Source organism: Conger conger, chromosome 8 (genome assembly GCF_963514075.1).
Source record: "Conger conger chromosome 8, fConCon1.1, whole genome shotgun sequence".
NCBI lineage: Eukaryota > Metazoa > Chordata > Actinopteri > Anguilliformes > Congridae > Conger > Conger conger.
The window spans coordinates 30,969,563-30,991,418 of record NC_083767.1 but is presented as its reverse complement, the minus strand read 5'-3'; the positions used below and the strand labels follow the sequence as shown (position 1 = coordinate 30,991,418).

The window sequence follows — 21,856 nt, the reverse complement described above, 5'->3', positions numbered from 1 at the left end:
GATCACATATACATCTATGATCAACCATCATTTCAAGAGAGTACAGAAATAGAAATTAAATATGCATTGGTGTGACACAAGTGATGTATGCTGACCATGACTGAGCACGTATGCTCTTTTGCAGCAAAGCCCTGTGAAATAGTCTGAACCTGTATGTTTTTAGATTGTGGGAGGAAACCGGAGTACCCGGAGGAAACCCACGCGGGCACGGGGAGAACATGCAAACTCCATAATTCACCGTGCCGCCCAAATAAAACGGAAAAACAGAAAATCAAATACGGGAAATAAATAATGTAAATCATAACATAACTATAAAATTTGAATTAGTATAGGTGTATGCATATGTCCAGTCCATGTCCTGTGATTGTTTCGGTCTCTGGTCCCATTCACGGCAAGGATTCGCTGTTGTTTTCGGGGCTCCAAGACTGCAGTGATGACTGTTCCTTTCTTGGAGGCCTCATTCTCTTGCCGTAGGGTAGAGTCGACTGCTTTATGACATCACAGTGTTGGGGATGTCTGGTCGTCTCCAGTCTGAATCAGACAGGAGAGAAAAGAATACGGCAGTATCGAAGAAACATAGAACTATTGGATATCCCATTTAAAAATATATTATCTGTTCGCACAATCTTGTTTTGATGTGAGGTGTTCATGTAACACCTCCATGGAAAACGATACCGCTCGAATGCATTCCCTGGGGGATGCATGTCCAACAATGTTGTTGTTCATTAAACGTAAAGGCTAGCCAGTCCTGACATTTTGTAGGTAAAGGTACAGTCCAGTATGCATTGACCATATCAATCACTGTAAAATGCAATGCTCAGGTTTTAATGAGTTGAATATCGTGGAGGGATCTGCTACCAAAGGTGTCAGCTTGTCAATTGTTTTATTTGCCTCTTCAAGCTCTTTAATTACAGGTCTAATACCATCGATAGCCTCCCTACTAATGGGGACCTGTCGCGTGTTGGGGGGAGATGTCCCGGTGAGTAACGCTGGTTCCATAGCTACATCGGTCGCACACACATAAGGTCCGTCTTTCGATTGCCTCACTGCTGCCGCTATGTGTCGCAGTGAGGCGCCCTCTCGTTTAAAGGAACCGCAGAAATTAGGGCCTGTTTCTGACTCATTCAAGCTTGCAAAACGTTTATCTAAATCATCTGTACCCCCCTCTGCATAATTACGTGTGGAGGGGGCATCACTTCTGTGTCGACACTGTCTCCAAAAATGTCCAGGTTTCCCACAATAACGACAGTTACTGTTGCGTCTACCATCTGTGCGATTATGTCCATAACTATTCAACTCACAGATCTTACATTCCGTATCCAATTCTACCCTTCTAGCTGCCGATAGTAGCTGATCAAATGTAATGGTTTCATCTTGCCAGTCGGGTTTGCTAAGCTTGGTGACGGATCTTATTTCTGGCAACAATGCTTGCATAAAAGTCGTTTTCAGAGGACCATTTATATTGGAGGAAAAATTGTCGCGTTTCATTTCCTTAATTCCTGAATGCCTTAAAAAGGTTTCAGAAAAACGTTCAGAAAAAACATCAACTGCCTCGCCAGTCTTTTGAATACAGGCGGCCACTTTTCCCCAATTCGTAGATGCATTTGTAGCTTCCTGTATAAATTCCTCAATTACCTCCCATCCCGTGGCAAGATTTTGACCATTACCCTGCAACGCAATAGTAACAGACAAATTAAGTTTGTTGACCTCTGGGGGGGTTATCACCGTGGCCATCAGCTGTACACCGTCATACCGATGTAGACAATAAATTGTTTTCAAACGATTAATTTTCGCCCAGGTGTCCATGCCGGCCACACGCGGATGTTTTAAATCCTGTGACCACTTGTCAATATCTTGGGGCTTTGTTGGTTTATGGGTAAACTGAATTTCACCCTCTACCCGTCTTTGTATTACTGCCCTTAATTGAGGTGCCATGTCATCGTCCGATTCACTACCACTGCTCGTCCATTCATCGTCCCGAGGTAAAACAACTGGCTTCCTTTCCTGATGAAAAGGTGGGGCAGAAGGTTGAACTGGTCGTGCCAACGCGTCACTCTCAGGGGCCAATAATTGTATTTTCCGCAAATGTGTAATTTGTTCTTTTAATGCTATTATTTTTGCATCCCTTTTAGCCGTCTTTGCTTTGACCCTTTCCAATTCGTTGGCTAGATTTTTTACTTTCTCTCTTTCAATGTCAAGGATTCAACTTGAAAACCATACTTATTTTCAATATATCTTTCCATGTCCTCCAACTTCAAATGTGAATATATAAAACCTTTTGTATCATTGATAAGGGAGTCACTGGTAACGTCAGGTACGGCCTTTCCGCCTTTCTCAGAAGTGGGAACCTGACTTATCACGTTTCCCAAACATGATTTCAGTTACAAAATTAAAATTACTGACAACTCAAACTATAACTTTCAAAGGCTATCCACGCGTTACTCACAGATTACCGTTTTTATATTATTATTATTTTTAGGTTAGGATACACAATTGGCACGACTTAATGTTAGCACTCCTTTGTATTAATTAGGACTGAACAAGCTATTTTTTTACAAAACGGTACACCAGACACAAGTATGAAACACTTCCACATTATACGTTAAACAACAACCACGATACTGACAACGGATAATTTCTCATACACACGTCAGGGTAGAGCAAGTTTTATACACCAGCGTTAAAATCACGAACGCTGCCACTGACAGCTCTTGTAATCAGGAATCCTCTGAAAATCCCTTTTTACTCACCGGAGGTTTCACTAAATTTACTTCTTTAAATTAGTGAATTGTGCCCTGCTTTTCCCATCTACATGGAATCCCCTCTACATGCTTGAATCCCCTCTACATGGAATCCCCTCTAATTGTAAGGCCGAACAAGCGCGCACCAACGTTAAATCACAAACGTCGCCACAAACACCCTGTTGCAATTATTGGTTCTCTGAAAACCGTCAATCGCTCAATGGAGGTTTCATTAATTTACTTCTTAAAATTAACGAAATGTGCTTTGCTCGCCTATTTCCTTGGGATTCCTATTATGGGATATTAGTACACGTCGCGGTCCAGCAAGCGCGCACCGAGAACTGAGAACGCCACCACAAGGATTCCCCCAGTTTACTTGTTTAAATCAAAGGAATGTGCCTTACTACCTATGTACGTACCTGGGATATACATGTCGCGGTCAAGCAAGCATGCACCTTCCTTTCATTTACTTCTTTAAAGCAATGAAATGTGCCTTGCTACCTATGCATTCCCATGGAATCCCCTTTTACAGATTCACAGACAATTACACTCTTACAATGTTTGCTCCCGGGGGTACGCACGTCACGGTCTAACAATCGGGTACCAACGTTGAATCACAGACGTCCCTTCAACACTCTATTGCGGTCAAAGCTCTCTGAAAACGATGACCACTCAAATGGAGGATTTATTTAACTTACCCTTCAAAATTAAATAAAGGTACCTTGTCACCTATGTACATGGGGTCCCCTGAACAACAGTTTAGTGCTCAGCTTCTCTACTTATGAACTACACATTTTACTTATCCAACATACAATGGTATTGCGATGTCAACACCAAAGCAGGTATTTCCTCTCTATTTCCTAAAATACAACCGTACCAACAGTGAATTTTACCGTTCGTTTATCAGCGAAATAATATAACTAGTGCTGTCAATCGATTAAAAAAATTAATCGAATTAATTACAGGCTTTGTAATTAATTAATCTAATTAATCGAAATTAATCGCACATAATGATATTTGCCGTGAGAAGCAAAAAAATGTTGTAAAAATGTTTGAATGCAAATGGATTGTAGTAGATGAGTGAATAAATGAACATAATAGACATTATTTACTTTAAAAGATCAACATATTTTATTTCACATCTTTTATTTCACAAACGGCCATAATATTGAAACTAAGATATGACCTAATGCCTATGCAATAGACCGTTCCCCTTATCGCAATGCATCCTGGGTCCTGTATCCAGGAAGCAAGAAAACCCATTGGGTTATATGGGAGTTTGACGACAAATTATGGAAAATCAAATTACATCTTGTGAAAAATCTTTACGTCTTTCAACTCAACCTGACCCCAAGACTCATCCGGGTCTAGTTTTGAAGTGTTGCAGAGGCAAGAAATCGCTGCAGAAGTTCCAGATAAATGCACGCATCCCCGCCGGCGGCAGGCTGGGCCGGGGGAGGACGCCCTTACCCAGGCAGCCGGTCTTATGGGGCTCCACCGGAGCTCGCTACAAGAGGGTCGGCGGCAGAGGAGGACCCCGCGCGTTCCTCCTCTGTGCCGACCCTCTCGTAGCGAGCTCCGATGGAGCTACAAGACCCAGTGCCCGGGGAAGAGCATCCTCCCTCGGCCCCGCCAAATTCAACTTCTGCAGCGATTTCTTGCCTCTGCAACACGGACCTCATGGATGTTTCAGGTTGAGTTGAAAGACGTAAAGATTTTTGCAAGATGTAACTTGATTTTCCATAATTTGTTGTCAAAACTCCCGTTTTTTTGCTCACTGCTATGTGTTTTGCGTTGAGGTGATATTTTAGGCTCGAGTTACTCCGATGGTACGCGAATTCCTTGCTGCACAAATTGCACAGAACCGTACTACTGTCAACAGTTCCATCCGGCCGTTTTTTGAATGTATATTTCCCATTCAATACGCCAAGCAACGTGTTCTCATCAGCCTCCATCTTGTTTGCAAAGCTACCGGCCAGTGACGTACGGGGTCAAGGGCATCACAGCGCATAATTAATTGCGTTAATTTTTTTAACGCGTTATTTACTCTATAATTAATTAATCGAAATTAACGCGTTATTTTGACAGCCCTAAATATAACACAAGAAACTCACCAGATAAATGGAGAAAGAAGCAGACTGATGTGCAGGCCAATCTTCTCTGGTCACTGGAAAAATTCCTGTAGTCTTGGTACTTCGTGATCTCGGTGGAGCCTCCAATTGAAGAACTTCTTGTTTCTTCTTCAATACTATAACTGTTTCGCTGCTGGTACTTCGAATCGCGTTTCAGGAAAGAAAGAGTTGTTACTCGAAATTCGAGGGTGTAAGACGAGTTCAGCTCTTTATTCGTGGTTCCAGGTAGTGTGCACGTTCTCCTGAGCTTTCACCAATCTTACACAATCCTTACTGGGAATTACAGAGTTTATATCAGTATCTGAAAGGAAGTGCTTCATCCATGGTGACAAAACACTCCTTTAGATATGATAATGTCTATTGACAGGTTTCCTGGTTAGGTCAAATGGTTGTGCAGACAAATGGTTGTCGGCACCTAGACCTCAAATCAACGCCAGGAAAGGAAATGTAAATAGAGTGGGGGATAACAGGGTGATTGTGGGGATATGCATTTGAATAGGAGCAGAACTTGCGTGTCAACTTTTTAGCTCAGTTGCATCTTGAAAACACCGAAATCTAACAGTTCCGATATTATTTATAATGTGCAGATACTGATTACTGTAGCTATAGCCTTTCCCTTGTCGTAACAAAACATAGCCTGAAAAAATTCCACTGTTATGGCTAAAATGTGACTGCAGAAACAACAAGCTGTTGCTATTTTCATATTGTAATCAGGAAATGACAATCACGTACGAATGCTGAGACAGATCAAATCTATTCTCGTGACACCAATGCCCACCCCCTTAAGTAATTTTGGGTTACACATATAAAGGGGGACTGAAATTGACACCCCAAGTTGATTGTTACAATGTTTTATAATAATATTTAGAATAATTATTTGGACCGTGACACATTAAACCCTGTACTCCAGGAACTAATCCTACGTTGGAAGGTTTTTTTTTAATTTTTATTCTTCTCCTCCCTCTCTCTCTCTCGATTGAGCAACAGTTCATACAGAGTCATTACTACATGGTATTGCTGTATGATCTTCTCTGGTTTTATTTTGTTTACTCAAGATACTGTTGTCTGCATTTCTTAATTATAGAATTATTTCAATTCTGATGGACATTCGTTAGAACTAAATTTTTAAAAACATTTTCTCTGCGCCTCATGCAAAATAACCATCTTGGGTGAAACATCTGATTAGTATATTCATATCCTTTTCTTTGCATATCTATATCCTTTGGTGTTGCAGTAGCCGCATGCAACATGCACTGCTCTTTAAAGTGAGTGTCAAGAGGTAATTTGATTGGCTATGAATGTAACCAGCATTATTGTACCTGCTCATATCATTTTCAGCATAATCCAGCCCAGTTGCCACCCGCTTTGAACTTTGCACTTCTAGTCTCTTCTCTGGAAAATATGAACATTCAGCAGTCTTGCCCAGTCTGCCCCCACCAGGCGAGGGTGATTCTGGAAAATAGGGCAAAAATGTCCAGAAAATTGTGTTTTTTGCCCGCCATTCAAAACTAGACATGTCCTCCAACCCTTTGACGCTTTACAATGTCAACCGCAGTGTGCATGCATGAACTTGCCAATACATTTCTCACAGAAAACGTTTGTCCACGTTTTTGTCCTGGTGTGCTGTTGGCCTTTACTGATTGAGGTTAGTATGATGTTGCTAGCATAAACCAATAGCACATACTCTTACAACTTTACTTGGGAGTGCTGGCCCAGTATGTGAATTCTCGTTCTCAAAAATAATGTTTCTCCTTCTATAAAAAAAAAAGGAGAAAAAAAGGAAACACTGTTAAAAATGTTATTAATCCTTAAAATGTTAAGCATCCGGTATGCAAATGCAGAAATACCCAACTACTTGCAAAATTCAATAAATAATATAGTCTTTATTAGGCCTACCGATGTATTTCAGGGTTATTGTTTGGTCAGATGCACATTATAAATCGTTAACTAACAGATGCAAGTATTTAGGATGAAAATATTATCCATTCTGTGTGAGTGAGTATTGAAGTCAATAAACAGTTTTGCCTTTTCCATTAATTAGATTCCATTCCATTAGATTGGCAAGTATGATTTGATCTTACCGTTCAATGCTGTTATTCAATGCTATGGATTAGCATGTTATGCTGTTTTCTAGATCTAGCCTATCATGGTGCAGAGGAAAATGTTTTCAATCTTTAGGAAAACTGAAAATAAGGCTGAATGCTCAGCAGGTAGGTATATAGGTTAGTAGTTACATTGATTATACCAGAGGAATCTTAATTTTAATTTAGTCTGGATTAATGTGGTTGAACATTGGCATGATTTGTGTGTGTGTGTGTGTGTGTCCATAGCTGTCTGTTGACTGCGTTGATTTGTTTCCCCCCCCCCCCACTGTAGATAATCGATAAAAACAAGTTCTTAATGCTAGCTCAATGCTTTGACCGCTCTACAACCGTCTCCCAGTAGAACTAAACCATTTCCTAATAAGTATTGTTTTGTTTCGACTGCCAAAAATCCATAATTGAAATGCTAAATTGGTTTATTTTGACGATTTGACTACGGCAGGTTTTCTGCCATCCTGAGGGAAATGCTTGCAAGCTTCCAAACTAAGCTTACGACAGTACCGACAGTGCCCTGCATAATATTTGGACAAAGACTTTTGTACTCCACAATTTGAAATTTGTAATAAAATAAATTACATGTGCTTAAAGTGCATTGTCAGATTTTAATAAAGGGCATTGGGTAGACCTGCCGCCTCACAGCAAGGAGGTCCTGGGTTCGAATCCCGGTCGGCCGGGGTCTTTCTGTGTGGAGTTTGCTTGTTCTCCCCGTGTTCTCCCCGTGTTCCCTCCGGGTACTCCGGTTTCCTCCCACAGTCCCAAGACATGCAGGTTAGGCTGATTGGAGAGTCTAAATTGCCCGTGGGTATGAGTGTGTGAGTAAATGGTGTGTGTGCCCTGCGATGGACATGCAACCTGTCCAGGGTGTATTCCTGCCTTTCGCCCAATGTATACTGGGATAGGCTCCAGCCCCTGCGACCCTGTTTAGGATAAGCGGGTTCAGATAATGGTGGATGGATTTTTATACATTGTGGTTTCGCCATGTAGAAATTACAGCAGTATTTATACATAGTTCAGGGCATCATAATAGTTGGGACACAGCAATGTTGGGTAAATTCAAGTTTTTTATTTTGTTGCATATCCTTTGCATGCAATGACTGCTTGAATTCTGTGATTCATGGGCATCACCTGTTGCTGGGTGTCTTCACTGGTGATGCTCTGCCAGGCCTGTATTGCAGCCATCTTTAGCTCATGCTTGTTTTGGGGGCTAGTTCCCTTAAATTTTCTCTTCAGCAAATGAAAGGCATGCTCAGTTGGGTTCTGATTGGGTGATTGACTTGGTTTGAAAAACCCCTTTGTTGCTTTAGCAGTATCTGCTGGTTGCTGGTCGGCAATACTCAATTACTCTAAGGTACCTTGATCAAAAGCGCTGAAATTTAACTTTAACTAAAAAGAGCATACTTTGTGAATAATGTTAGGTTTGTTGTCCGATGTTATAATTGTGAAGTGTGTGTGAGCCATAATGGAGGTGCAGCACAATTGTAATTCGGCATGAATGTTTAAACCAATTTGGAATGCACATAACATGTTGTTGTTTTTGCTCTGTTTTTTTTTTTGTTTTTTGTTTTTTTCACAAAAAAAAGCTCAGACTTGCAGGCTAATGAGTTGAGGCCACAGTGCATGACCACATTTTGTCATCCGTGCTTGTATTGTTGGGTGAGAAAATTGGATTGGAGCCTCTCATATTTAATTGAAAATGTGCCGAACTAACATCAAAATATACTTGCTCCAGTCATTATTTTGGTTTATATAGCCTACACGAACTATATGCCGTATATGATTCTGCATGTGGTGTAAAATGGGGGTAATTTGCTTTTACATGTCCTTCTTCGCACTGAGAATAGGCTATTCAGGACAAAGATCTGCAATGTGTCGATCTGAAGAACTGATTTAGTTATTGCTGGCTATTGCAATCGTCTGGTTGATGGGTAACAGACACCATGGCATGCAAAAAATATAAAAACACCAAAAATTAACATTGTTACTTTGTCCCCTACATTTAAATTAGGGGGCATAGTGCTGTGATTAGTGTTTTTGTCCTGGAAAATAGTGCAGCTATTAAGGATTCATGCAGTTATGCAGTATGCCTACTCTGCAATTGTGACATTGGGCACCATTATGTTTGTTTAAATTGTACACTAACCGTTTGTGATCACCTCAAACATAATGTGACTTACTGCAGTGTATGGTCTTTGAAGTCCCACTTCCACTATGCTTTTAATCACCTAACCTTTGAGTAATTGAGTAAGAAGTGAAAAATGTTACACTTGTGCTGGTTCTCTCCTATCCCATTTAATTGAGGGAAGGAAGCATCTGCATTATTATATCTGCAAGTGTCATCTAAGGGGCTACAGTAATAATGTGTCAAAAATGAAAATGTTGTATTCACTTTGTCTGTTCTGTGGAGATTGTGAATGCAGCAACATAGGCCTATTTGTGAAACAATTATTATTTTGCATTTGTATATTTATTTAATTATTTCCAGTCCCCTCCATAAGTATTGGAACTGCAAGGTCAATTCCTTTGTTTTTGCTATACACTGAAGATAATTGAGTTTAAGGTCAAAAGATGTACATGAGATGACCGATCTGAATTTCAGCTTTTATTTCTTGGTATTTTTATCGGGATTTGTTAAACAACTTTGAACACATCACCTTTTGTATCAGCCACCCAATTTTTAGGTGAGCGAAATAGGGGTGCACTGATACTACTTGCTGGCATCCATATCCGGCCTGAAATACTTGTATTAGGTATCATAATTAATCTTATGCAAGTACGAAAGCTACGTACGCGTGTCTACTGTGCATACGTTAAATACAGTATCAACAAACATCAATTATGACAGCAGGTCTGCACGGGGCAATCATGTTGGCAGTATGGAAATTTAAGACAGCAAACTGCAAAGCGAACACCAGCGTTTCGAGGGGTGGTGCAACGTCCAGAGACGTGAACACAAGTTAATTAGTTAAACATACACTGCTCAAAAAAATTAAGGGACACATCAGATCTTGATGAACGATTTATTCAAGTTGGAAATTTTTACTGATGTTCATTGTATAATTTGTTGAGAACAAAATGACGTAACAACGGTCAAAAGAAACCAAAATCATCAACCCATTGTGGGCTGGGTTCAAAATCACACCGAAAATCAAAGTGGAGGTCATTTTGTAGGGCTTTTCGCACAAAGGAGCAGATACCGGTCTTGCTGCTGGGTTGATGCCCTTCTACAGCCCTGTCCAGCCCTCCTTGTGTGACGGCCGGTCTCCTGGTACTGGTCACTTTAATTTGCACAAAGCAGGTAAAATTGTTTCGCAATCACTTGTGCTTCCTAAATGGACAGATTGATATCCCTGAAGTTTAACTGACTTGGTGTTACACTGTGATGATTAAGTGTTTTTAGCAGTCTATAAGGAATCGCTATCCCGGCGAACATAAGAAATATCTAGCAAGAAAAACTTACCTCATGGAAGTGCCAAGGCGAAGAGAATTACAGGGAAATTAATCAAATGTATTGTTCTTGGTGACCAACCTTATACAACAAGGTATCAGCCCACATACGCGAGCTGCTGCAGGATGTCATGTGAAAGCTTCACAACTGTCATTTGGAGCTTGGACGTCTGTCCCGTGTTAATGCTGAGCTTAACAGCACAATGGGTGGATGAGAATTTAATTCTTCTAAATCCAGTACTACAGTCAAAACAGTTCCGTGGCTTGCACACAGCTGTCTCGATCTCATTGGTGTTCAAAAAAATAATTAACGTGACAGCTAATGTTATTTAAGCTTCAGAAAGTTTACCCTGCAATGATTTGTGAATAGCTCAGGGTTGTTTTTGTTTGAGCTATAACATTATTGTTTGTAAACACATTGCTTGCTTTTCTCAATGAAACATGGTGTGAGTGATATTTAATTTACATTTCATTTTAGCGAATGTTTAACCAGTTAGCGAACTAATGCCGTTAAGTTAAGCTTTTCAGCAAGGTAACATTGCAATGTGAATGTTGCCTGTGAAGACTGCAATTGTGTTCAGATAAACCAACATGAAGACCAGAGAGCTGTTTTTGGGAGATAAAAGGGCTTAGAAAAGAATAATATTTATCATTATTATTGTTATTATTATTATTATTATTTTATTTTTAAGTTGTTTTTTTGGTCTGTGTGTTGTGTGTATCAGTTGTATTTTATTTTTTGTAAGTCTGTACCTGTAAAAAGAAAAAAAAAAAAAAAAATTAAAAAAGATGGCAACTCAATCGGAACCATTGCAGAAGCATTAGCGATAGCTTGTACAACATTTTGGACAAGAAAGAAAGAAACCGTTGGCATCCTGAGCAACAGACATCAAACTGGTTGACCAAGGAAAACAACAGTAATTGACAGAAACATTGTGGTACCCATGAAGAAAAACCTCAAAGCATCTGCCAGTGACATCACAAACAATCTCCAAAGAGCAGGGGTTAAGGTATCTCAAACAACCGTTCTAAGAAGACTGTGAGCAGCAATATAGAGGTTATACCACAAGATAAAAACCACTCATCAGTAATAAGAGTTGCAAAGTACAGCGATGAGCCATAAAAGTTCTGGAACAAAGCTTCATGGAGTGATGAGACTAAGATGAACCTCTACCAAAGTCATGGGCCAAAGTGAAAGGCCAAAGTGCGGAGAAAGAAGTTTAGCTTGCATGGCTGCTTCTGGAGTGGGCTCACTAATCATTATTGATGATGTAACTCATGATGGGAGCAGCAGGATGAATTCTGAAGACTACCAAAAACATTCTGTCTGCCAACTTACAGAGAAGTGCGTCCAAACTAATTGGGGAGGATTCATCATGCAGCAAGACGATGACTGAAGAGACACAACAAAGGACTTCATTACGGAGGAGAAGTGGAAGGTTTTATACTGGCCAAGTCAATCACCAGACCTTAACCCAATTGTGCATGCATTTTACCTCCTGAAAAGGAGATTGAAGGGTAAAAAAAACCCTGGAACAAACAACTGAAAGAGGCTGCAGTAAAAGCCTGGATAAGCATGACAAAAGAAGAATGCAGCTGTTTGATATCAATGGGTCACGGGCCTGATGCAGTTATTGCAAGCAAGGCATATGCTACCGAATAAGTGTTATTTACTTTCATTTACTTAAATCGTCTCTGTTCCAATACTTTTGCTCACCTAAAAATTGGGTGGTCTGATACCAATGGTGCTATGTTCTACGTAGTTTAACACATCTAGGTGTAAATACCATCTCAACCCCTGTATTGTATTCAATATATTACAAAAATTGCTATTGTTGCTGTACTATTTGAGGGGACTCTGTGTACAAATTTCTACGGATTTCTCTTATTACGAGAATCATTAGAACTCAATTTCTTATTTTAAATTGTGTCCCTGGACCACCACCATATTTGACAGTAGGTAAAAGGTGCTTGTTTGCATTCCATTTTGCCGCCAAACATGTTGATGGTGTGTATGACCCAAACGTTCAATTTTGGTCTCATCTGACCATAGTACTGTAGTCATAATTCCAATGAGGTTTGGCAAACTGAAGATGCTTGGTTTTGGTTTGTGCTCAGGGCTGTGTTCATGCCACTGTTCCAAAGAGTTTGTTAACATGGGTGTGCCATTTTGTTTGGTTTTTGTTTGGTTTTTGTTTTACTTAGTGACCCCAAGACACAAATAATCTCTGCAATTCTTAAACCTAATCCTTTGGTTACTACCCTGTGTGATCCTTTTGGCCTCCCTCACAATCTTCCTTGCCGTCTGTGGCGATATGCACTTGCGTACACTTCCTGGCAAGTTTGTAACCATTCCATATGTTTAAGCCTTTTTATTGCCCTTTCAGTGTATGGTATGCGTAACAATTTTATGTGTTTTTTTTGTACCTATTACCTGACTTGTGATGGAAAATGGCTCAACTTGGACTTGTCCCAAATAATCCTTGGTTACAACGCACCTATGCCGTTTTACACGCCACACCGTGCACTTTTCAGTTTCAACGATAGCTACACCCTACACTGTATTTCCTTCAACTTAGCTAACGTTACAGTTTCGCATGTGACCTTTTGGGTTTAAAGAATTCAGGCTCATTGAGCCAAACATAATGATTGCAACTTGCAAAATAGTTTTGTATCATTAAAGTATTAAAGTAATGCTTAATACTTACATTTAATTAAAAAATTAAAAAGTAAGTGTATTAATAAACCAAAATGATTGGGTTTCAACACTATAATTCTGTTTACAAATATATCATTAAGTTTTAGATGCAGATTAAGCTGAGATTCTCCATATGAAGCTGCATTTAGTCCAGGATTAAACTCTGTCCATGTAACAGGCCCCTAGTTTGTTTTGACCCTCATCTTATATTACAGTTGACATTGTCACATGACTCACTGAGTTAATAAATATCCATTCTATTTATTTTTATTTTTTTCTTATTTATTGATATATCAATGGACTACCAGACCTGAGGGTTTGGCAAAGCCTTTACCCAGCCAGCTTGAGGAAGGCTTTACCAAAATTTTGGCTCAGGTATGGTAGTTCATTGATGTATGAATAAATGAATTTAATAACCTAAATTTTTTTTGTGTGTGCCCCTGATAATACGGTTTCTTCAGTTGTCACACGCGTGATGTCATTTACAAAATGTCATCTATACTTTTGGTCTTTATATCCTCAACAAGCATAGCAATTGTGATTAATTTCTATAGTCATACTGTTTTTTCAGGCTGCATTATTCTGGAGACTTGAGACTTGGCTTGGACTCGTCCCTCAGAGACTTGAGACTTGACTCGGACTTGCATTTGATGACCTATGAACTGTGTTTGTCATAAAGCAAATAAAAGCAACCCGACCCGTGAATGAAAGTTTATGATGGTCAAATTTGATATTTAAACTGTTGAAGGATATAAGTACAAAAGAACCAGAAAAACTGTTGGACAAGAAAAACATTTGTTTTATTTATTGAAGTAGTCTATTGCTGCTGCAGTATGCAGAAATCAATAAGAGAATCAATAAACAGAATCGATAATGGCATTGAATCGATAAAAGATCCCCATCCCTACATGTCAGTGGTGAGTTGGATTTTACCATTTATAACAGGAGGACAACGTATGTCTCAGATCCTTATAATAAGGTAGGAATAGATATAATCAGGTTAGATAAGCATACTAATTTCCCATGTCCACTTCAGATTCTGTCAATATTGTTTCCAACATCCAATGTGTAGAACATTTTCTTGGATCATCTTTCTTGGCCCAAAAAATTATCTTGCTGGGTAATGTGGATGCATATATTTGACCTCAATATCCATGTTTTCATCTATTGTATTAGCCAGTCCAATCCAGAAACAAAATCATAACAGCAAATGGTTTAGCATGTTGATGTAAAAACATGCCCATGAAAGATGACACATGTCTGGTACTTCATCAGCATCCTCTGTACCATGAAAACACCTATAGCTTTGAGGATAAGGATCTAAGATGTATGGTGTTATCCTGTTACAAATGGTAAGAACTCAATGTCATATTCTCTCAATTGGAGCATAGTCAGTCAAGTCCAGTTGAACTAACAATGCCACAGTTATTTGCAATATGTGCCCCCTCAGTTGTCTTAGTCAATATAATACCCGATTACAATGTTACATTATTTGGTTTATCTATTGAATGTCCATAGGTGATGGATAGTGCGATAAAATAATCTGTTTATGAATGTGATGAGTACGTGACTACTTGTCATTGTATTCTGTTTTGTGTCGATCATTTAGGAGAAGGCAGTTGACCATAGTGTGAGGTTTTCAGTTAAAACTTGTCAATTCAAATGGGCTGCCTATACAGTGGGAGCAATAATTATTGGATCTCTTGCTGATTTTGTAGGTTTGCCCACTTACAAAGAATGGAACTGTGTAGAATTTTAATCATAGATACATTTTAACATTGAGAGACAGAATATCACAAAATAATCCACAATAACAACATCATATGAATTTTATACATTTATTATCGTATTTTTGCATGAAATAAGTATTTGATCCCCTACCAATCAGCAATAATTCTGGCTCCCACAGACCAGTTAGTTTTCCATTAAGAAGCACTCAACTCATTGCCCAAAACACCTGTCAACTCGTTACATCGTTATGTAGCTGTATAAAAGACACCTGTCCACACAATCAATCAGATTCCAACATTTCCACCATGGCCAAGACAAAGGAGCTGTCTAAGGACATCAGGGACAAAATTGTAGACCTGCACAAGGCTGGGATGGGTGACAAGAAAATAAGCAAGCAGCTTTGTGAGAAGTTAACAACTGTTGGGGCAATTATTAGAAAATGGAAGAAATACAAAGTCACCGCCAATCTCCCTCTGTCTGGGGCTCCACGCAAGATCTCGCCTTGTGAATGATCATGAGAAAGGTAAAGGATCAGCCCCGTACTACATAGGAGGCGCTTGTTAATGACCTGAATGCAGTTGGGACCACAGTCACGAAGAGAACCATCAGTAACACATTACACCGTGAAGGATTAAAATCCTGCTGTGCGCGCAAGGTTCCTCTGCTGAAGAAGGCACATGTACAGGCCCGTCTGAAGTTTGCCAAAGAACACCTGGATGATCCAGAGGAGGCTTGGGAGAAGGTGATGTGGTCAGATGAGACCAAAATAGAGCTATTTGGCATCAACTCGACTGCTTGGAGGAAGAGAAATGCTGAGTACAACCCCAAGAACACCATCCCCACTGTGAAGCATGGAGGTGGAAACCATATGCTTTGGGGGTGTTTCTCAGCTAAGGGGACAGGACAACTTCACCGTATCGAGGGGAGGATGAATAGGGCCATGTACCAGGAAATTCTGGGCGACAACCTCCTTCCCTCAGTGAGAGCACTGAAAATGGGTTGTGGATGGGTCTTCCAACATGACAATGACCCAAAACATACGGCCAAGGCAACAAAGGAGTGGCTCAAAAAGAAGCATATTAAGGTCCTGGAGTGGCCTAGCCAGTCTCCAGACCTAAATCCCATCTCAAATCTGTGGAGGGAGCTGAAGCTTCGAGTTGCCAAGCGACAGCCTCGGAACCTTAAGGATTTGGAGAGGATCTGCAAAGAGGAGTGGACCAAAATCCCTCCCAAGATCTGTGCAAACCTGGTGAAAAACTAAAACAAATGTCTGACCTCTGTGCTTGCCAACAAAGGTTTCTCCACCAAGTATTAAGTCTTGTTGTTCTATGGATCAAATACTTATTTAATGTGAAAATATGATATTAAATTTATAAAATGTATATGATGTTTGTGGATTATTTTGTGATATTCTGTCTCTCAATGTTAAAATGTACCTATGATTAAAATTCTACACAGTTCCATTCTTTCTAAGTGGGCAAACATACAAAATCAGCAAGGGATCAAATAATTATTGCTCTCACTGTAGCTGGCTGTGTGATGTGGTCAGTGTTTATCACCTCAAAACCGCCTTGGTCAACAAGTAAAGCATGGCAGTAACAGAAGTTTGATTTTCATCAGGGGTGATGGTTTGTTTGCTTCACCAAAAATTTTGTTCAGCACATGCATCTACTTCCTGGGAAATTTGCAGCTGTGCCTGAATTGATAAACTTTTTGCACTGCTTGTATGTGCTTTGTGGTACAGAATTTTTTTTGTATCAGTGACCTGTTTTGTTTAACAATCATCTGTCTCTGCAGGGTTTTCCACTGGTAGCACTGGTGCTACCAACTTTCTCAGTTGATCGCACCAGCATATGATTTGGTCGCACCTTTTTTCTTTGTACAGCATGGTATTAATCAATGACCTTGATGAATAGTTGCATACCCTAGTTTTGCATTGATGTAAAGATTGACAGTGACTCCAGACTTGTTATTTGCAAAATGTTTTAATCTGAACATAACTGAACATAACAAAACATAACAAACATAAAAGCAAAGCATAACAGCTTTGCTTAGCATAACAGCATAACTTATTAGCTGCAGCATTCATACGTGAACTGAACACTGCCAAACATTGAATGTTTTGGACCCACAAGATTAATGAACAGTTTTTATCCCAAGGCCATCACCACACTGAACTCTGAATTTTGTGGTGTTCCAATGTCAATAAAGGAAATCTGAATCTAAATTCACCCGTTTGTACCGCAACCACGGGTACTGCGTTAGCCATTGTGTTCGAAAGCAATACTTTTTTTCTTCAGTCACTCCCTGCTTCCACCTGCACTCTTCTCCCTGCTGCCTGCACTCTCATCATCAGTCGTGTCTGATTCGGGACATATTGTTGGCTCTCCCTCTCCACCAGCCTCCTTCTCTCTCCTCACTTTGTTTTTTAAAATAATCTGTAATGGACCGCTTCATTTTTTTTGATTGTTTGTTTGTTTCGCGCCTTTTGTCTTCAGCACCGCTATGTACACGCGCACGTGCACTAATGATGAAGGTACAGGCAGTAAGAGTGCAGGTAGGGAGAGAGCGACTGAGCCAGTGAAGAAGAAAAAGTACTATTTTCAACCACAATGGCTAACGCAGTACCCGTGTGATATTCGCTGCCGGAGCGGCACCAAAACACCGGTGATCATCATGCACTCGCACTAATGCGACCAGGTGAAATTAGCTCGCACACTCTCAACAAATGGTCGCAAACAGTTGTTTGAGGAACCTTCATTCTTGTTGAAGAAATAATAAATCGTTTTGCTTTGCTTTTTGCCATGACTCATGCACTATTGCTTGAATAACGGGAATGTTGGATGCCAAGAAGCGAGCCTGAGGTCTTTAGGCAGTTAATACCTTGAATGCAATTATGACATTGATACAAATTAGTTCAATAAAGCATGATAAAATATACAAATCTGATTTTTAAATCTTTTTAAAATTATACAAATTTAAATATGTTTTTTTCTTTCAAATATTTTAAGACATTTATTGCAAATGCACCTCTTGCAACCCTGGTAAAATTGCCAATGGCTGCCAATATATTTAAAGTATATTCAGGACTGTTCATTTTCAGTGAACTCATGAATGACAGCATTGGTGTATCTCGCTAATTTACGACTCCACTTTTAGTAAATGTTGGGGAAAACCTACATAATCTTTACCTCTGGAAATGGAATTTCCCACCCATTTTTCCACTTCCAGTTGGTGTACTCTTCCTGTCTGAAAAGCACCCTGTTTGCATCGATTAATAGGTTGGCCTCACCCCCTCATTTACATACAGGTTTACATGAAGCACAAAGGAAAAAGGAAAACGAAAATGAAGGGAAATGAAAAGTTTGCGTTTATCCATTTTATTTTTTATTTACGGTTGAATAATGATCAATTTTATATTTCCGTTTTTTTTTTTTTCCTTTTCAATTTTCTAATTTCATTTTCAATTTTCATTTTTGTGAATTTCATAAATAATACTCCCTATCTTTTTGTGCTTTTATTTATATATCTCTGTCAAAATGTATATTTTTTCTGTATATATATTTTTATTATTATTACAAGCAATTCCATTGATTAAATCTAATGTCCTTTGGGTGATTGAAATGAGTGTTTTTCAGACTAATTTCCCTTTTTCTTGGAATAGCCACCATTGATACCATCACCTCCCCCACCCCCTGGGCAAACCAGCGCAACATCTGTACCCACGCCCCCCCTGGTCATATCGCAAGCGCTTGAGGTACCCCTGGATCAGGACAGAAAGCCTGGCCACAACTTCAAGTGTTTGTGGCAGTCCTGTAAACGGTGAGGCTGACTCTTTTAATCTCTTAGATCTTTATCTGGTTAATCTTAACGTTAATTAAACTGGTACTGTCTATATAAAGTGATGTGTGTACGTGAATGAACAATTTTTCAAGGAACACTTTTGGCTGCCCGGTTCGTAGTTTCTTGTTAGCAACAGCTTCTCCACCACACTGTCACAGGAGAACACCATTTACCTTGTCACTGTGTGCTGAAACGATCATGTACATGACTCGTACCAAGCTTTTATTAAAACGGAAGGAATTAGACTTGACACACTCACAAAATCCAACACTGATCTGGAAGTAATTTCTTATTTATTCACTATGAAATTTGCACTGTTTGGAACATCGTGAGCTAACTCGGTGTTTGGAACACGGTCCAGTTAGCCAGCACATGGAACATAATCTACAGCACATTATGTGACTTTTTATTCTACGAAAACAACCAACCTGCCTTAAAGCTCAATGTAAAACTATTTATGGAGCATTCCTCAAGTGTGTTATTCTTTCATAGTTTCTGGTCTTTTTGACTCTGTACCTTGAGCTTATTGCGTTGCTGTGTGTGCATTTTTACGGTCATTTAAAGCTGTTCACAAGTCTACACTATAAACCTAGCTGATAGTTCTCAAAGATATAACTCAAGCAATACCTGAGAAATAAGAATGTAGCGTCTGATTTTCTTTGTGATAACGTGTTATGGGTGCAGAAACCAGGAAGCTGTGATCTTAATGCAGAATTTAAAGCACTTTGAGTTATTTTTTAATGTATGAAGTGTGCTATATAAAGGTGATATATAATTCAAGCTTATAATTATTATTTAAAAATGCTGCCTTTCAAGTGTTATGCCTCCCACCTAAATGCTAATGCCTACATTATGCAGTTTGTTGACACCCCCAGACCTATGTCCTGCCCCCAATCTCCCAAACCCTCCAAAGCAGTGGCTGATGGGCCAGTTTTTAAACCTACAGTTGTGTTCAAGAAAATAGCAGTATAACATCAGTAATCTGATGAACCACTGTTATTAGTAGTAGTGATATTTCTGCATAGCAAATACTTTTCTTGTAGATGTAGTAGTGTAATAGAAAAACAACAAACCCAACCGTCATGACATGCACGCTGCTTGTTCTGAGTAAAGGACTCACTCATTGAAAGGGGCGTGTTCAAAATAATAGCAGTGTGGAGTTTAATTGAAGAATTCATTAATTCTGTGAAAAAACGGGTGTCAATAATTGTTCTTTATTAAGGAAGAAGGGAAGCAAATGTTTCACCAATTATTATAAAATATATTTCCTTCTGAATTGGTAAGTAAAATGGGGTGTTCCAAACATTGTACAGCAAATTATAGGATGCTCAGCTAAAATTATCTCAAATGCTTTAAAATGGCAACAAAAAGCCGGAACAAGCGGAAGAAAACGAGCAACTACTGTTAAAATGGATCGAAGAATAGTCAGAATGGCAAAGATTCAGCCATTCATCAGCTCCAGAAATTTCCTGTAAGTGCTGTTACAGTCTGAAGACGTTTGAGCAAAGCTAAGCTATCAGCAAGAAGACCCCTTAGAGCACCATTGTTGAAACAACGGCATGTGCAAAATCGGGTAAAATTTGTCAAGGAACACATCGATTGGCCCAAAGAGAAATGGCGTAACATTCTTTTCGGGTCTAGTGGGCGTTGACAGTATGTCAGATGACCCCCGGGTACTGAATTCCACGACAGTGACAGTGACGACAGTGAACCATGGAGGCGCAAAAATGGTATGGGGATGTTTTTCATACATTGGGTTCGTATACCAAGGATTATGGATCAGTTTGAATACATCAGAATACTTGAAGAGATTATGTTGCAATATGCCGAAGAGGAAATGCCCCTGACGGGTGTTTCAACAAGACAATGGCCGCAAACACACAAGTAAGCAAGCAGCAACATCTTGGTTCCAGACAAAAAGGATTGAGGTAATGGGAGTGGCTAGCTCAATCCCCTGACCTTAACCCCATTGAAAACTTGTGGGGTGACATTAAAAATGCAGTTTCTGAAGCAAAACCCAAAAATTCACGGTAACTCTGGAATGTAGTTTGTTCTTCCTGGGCTGAAATACCCGTTTCTAGGTGCCAGAAGTTCATTCACTCATTGCAACGCAGATGGGCAGCAGTTAAAAACAATGGTTATGCAACTAAGTATTAGTTCAGTAATTTTAAGTGAAGTTAAATCTTGATAAAATTCTTCAGTTTATACAGTTTGGAGAGAGAGGTTTAACAAGCCACACATACTTTAACAAGCCTTATCTTAAAATCAGATTGGCCAATCCCAGCAAGCGATTCCTCATTTTGTAGCTCTGATCTTCTAGTTTCACATCAAATTAAAAATAATTCAGATCTATGCAAGAATATCCTGTTTACCACGTCATATTTGTGTTGGCAAACCTCTTACAGCCATGCCAAGTTTTAGTGTTGCCAAACCTTGAAAGCATGGAGCTGCTGGAAAATAATATTAATTTATTTGCTGTGTCTGCGTATGCCCATGCTAGCAGGTGGTTTGTTTGTGCTGGTTTGGTTTGCATGCTCATTGAACCTTTAAAGACTGATGTTTTTGTATAGATGGTTTGTTTGTTTGGTCTGTGTGTTCCATTGCAGCTGGTGGGATATTGATAATTACCTGCGTGTTTTTTTGCAGATGGTTTGAGACGCCGTCTCAGGTGTTCTACCATGCGGCCACCCAGCACGGAGGAAAGGACATGTACCCTGGGCAGTGCCTGTGGACAGGATGTGAACCTTTCCCACGCCAGAGACTGTCCTTCATCACCCATCTCCAGGCAAGCCTCTAAATACTGTTCACACACAAGCTGCATGACTGCTATCCCATGATAGTGTTCACTGTCTCTCCCCAGAGGCAAACATTAACTCACCCTCTGCTCCAATGGACTGTATACTTCCAGAATTAAACAGCACTGTCTGTTATTTTTCAGGATAAACACTGTTCACGGGATGCCCTGCTGGCTGGATTAAAACTTGAGGAGCAGTCGCAAAGCAGCAACCTGAAAACACCTAGGTGCGTTTCAAACATGTTTCAAGTCGAGTTAATGTTTTGAAAATGTTATTCTGAATTCTCTGAAATCTTTATGACTATTCTATGGGAATTCTGATAGCATTTCTGCTTTTGTGATGTATGGCTTCATCTACAAGAGAATGGACT

At 39.6% G+C, this 21,856-nt stretch overlaps 1 protein-coding gene across 1 annotated transcript in view; it reads left to right on the top strand.

The window, feature by feature from the left end:
* The window catches only part of arid2 (AT-rich interactive domain 2), a 110,267-nt gene that overhangs the window by 71,685 nt on the left and 16,726 nt on the right, over nucleotides 1-21,856 (top strand). Inside the window, exons 16-18 of the mRNA XM_061251051.1 lie at nucleotides 18,513-18,670; nucleotides 21,338-21,476; nucleotides 21,630-21,712. Coding sequence (XP_061107035.1) covers nucleotides 18,513-18,670; nucleotides 21,338-21,476; nucleotides 21,630-21,712 — 380 coding nt within the window. The remainder of the gene's footprint in view (nucleotides 1-18,512; nucleotides 18,671-21,337; nucleotides 21,477-21,629; nucleotides 21,713-21,856) is intronic.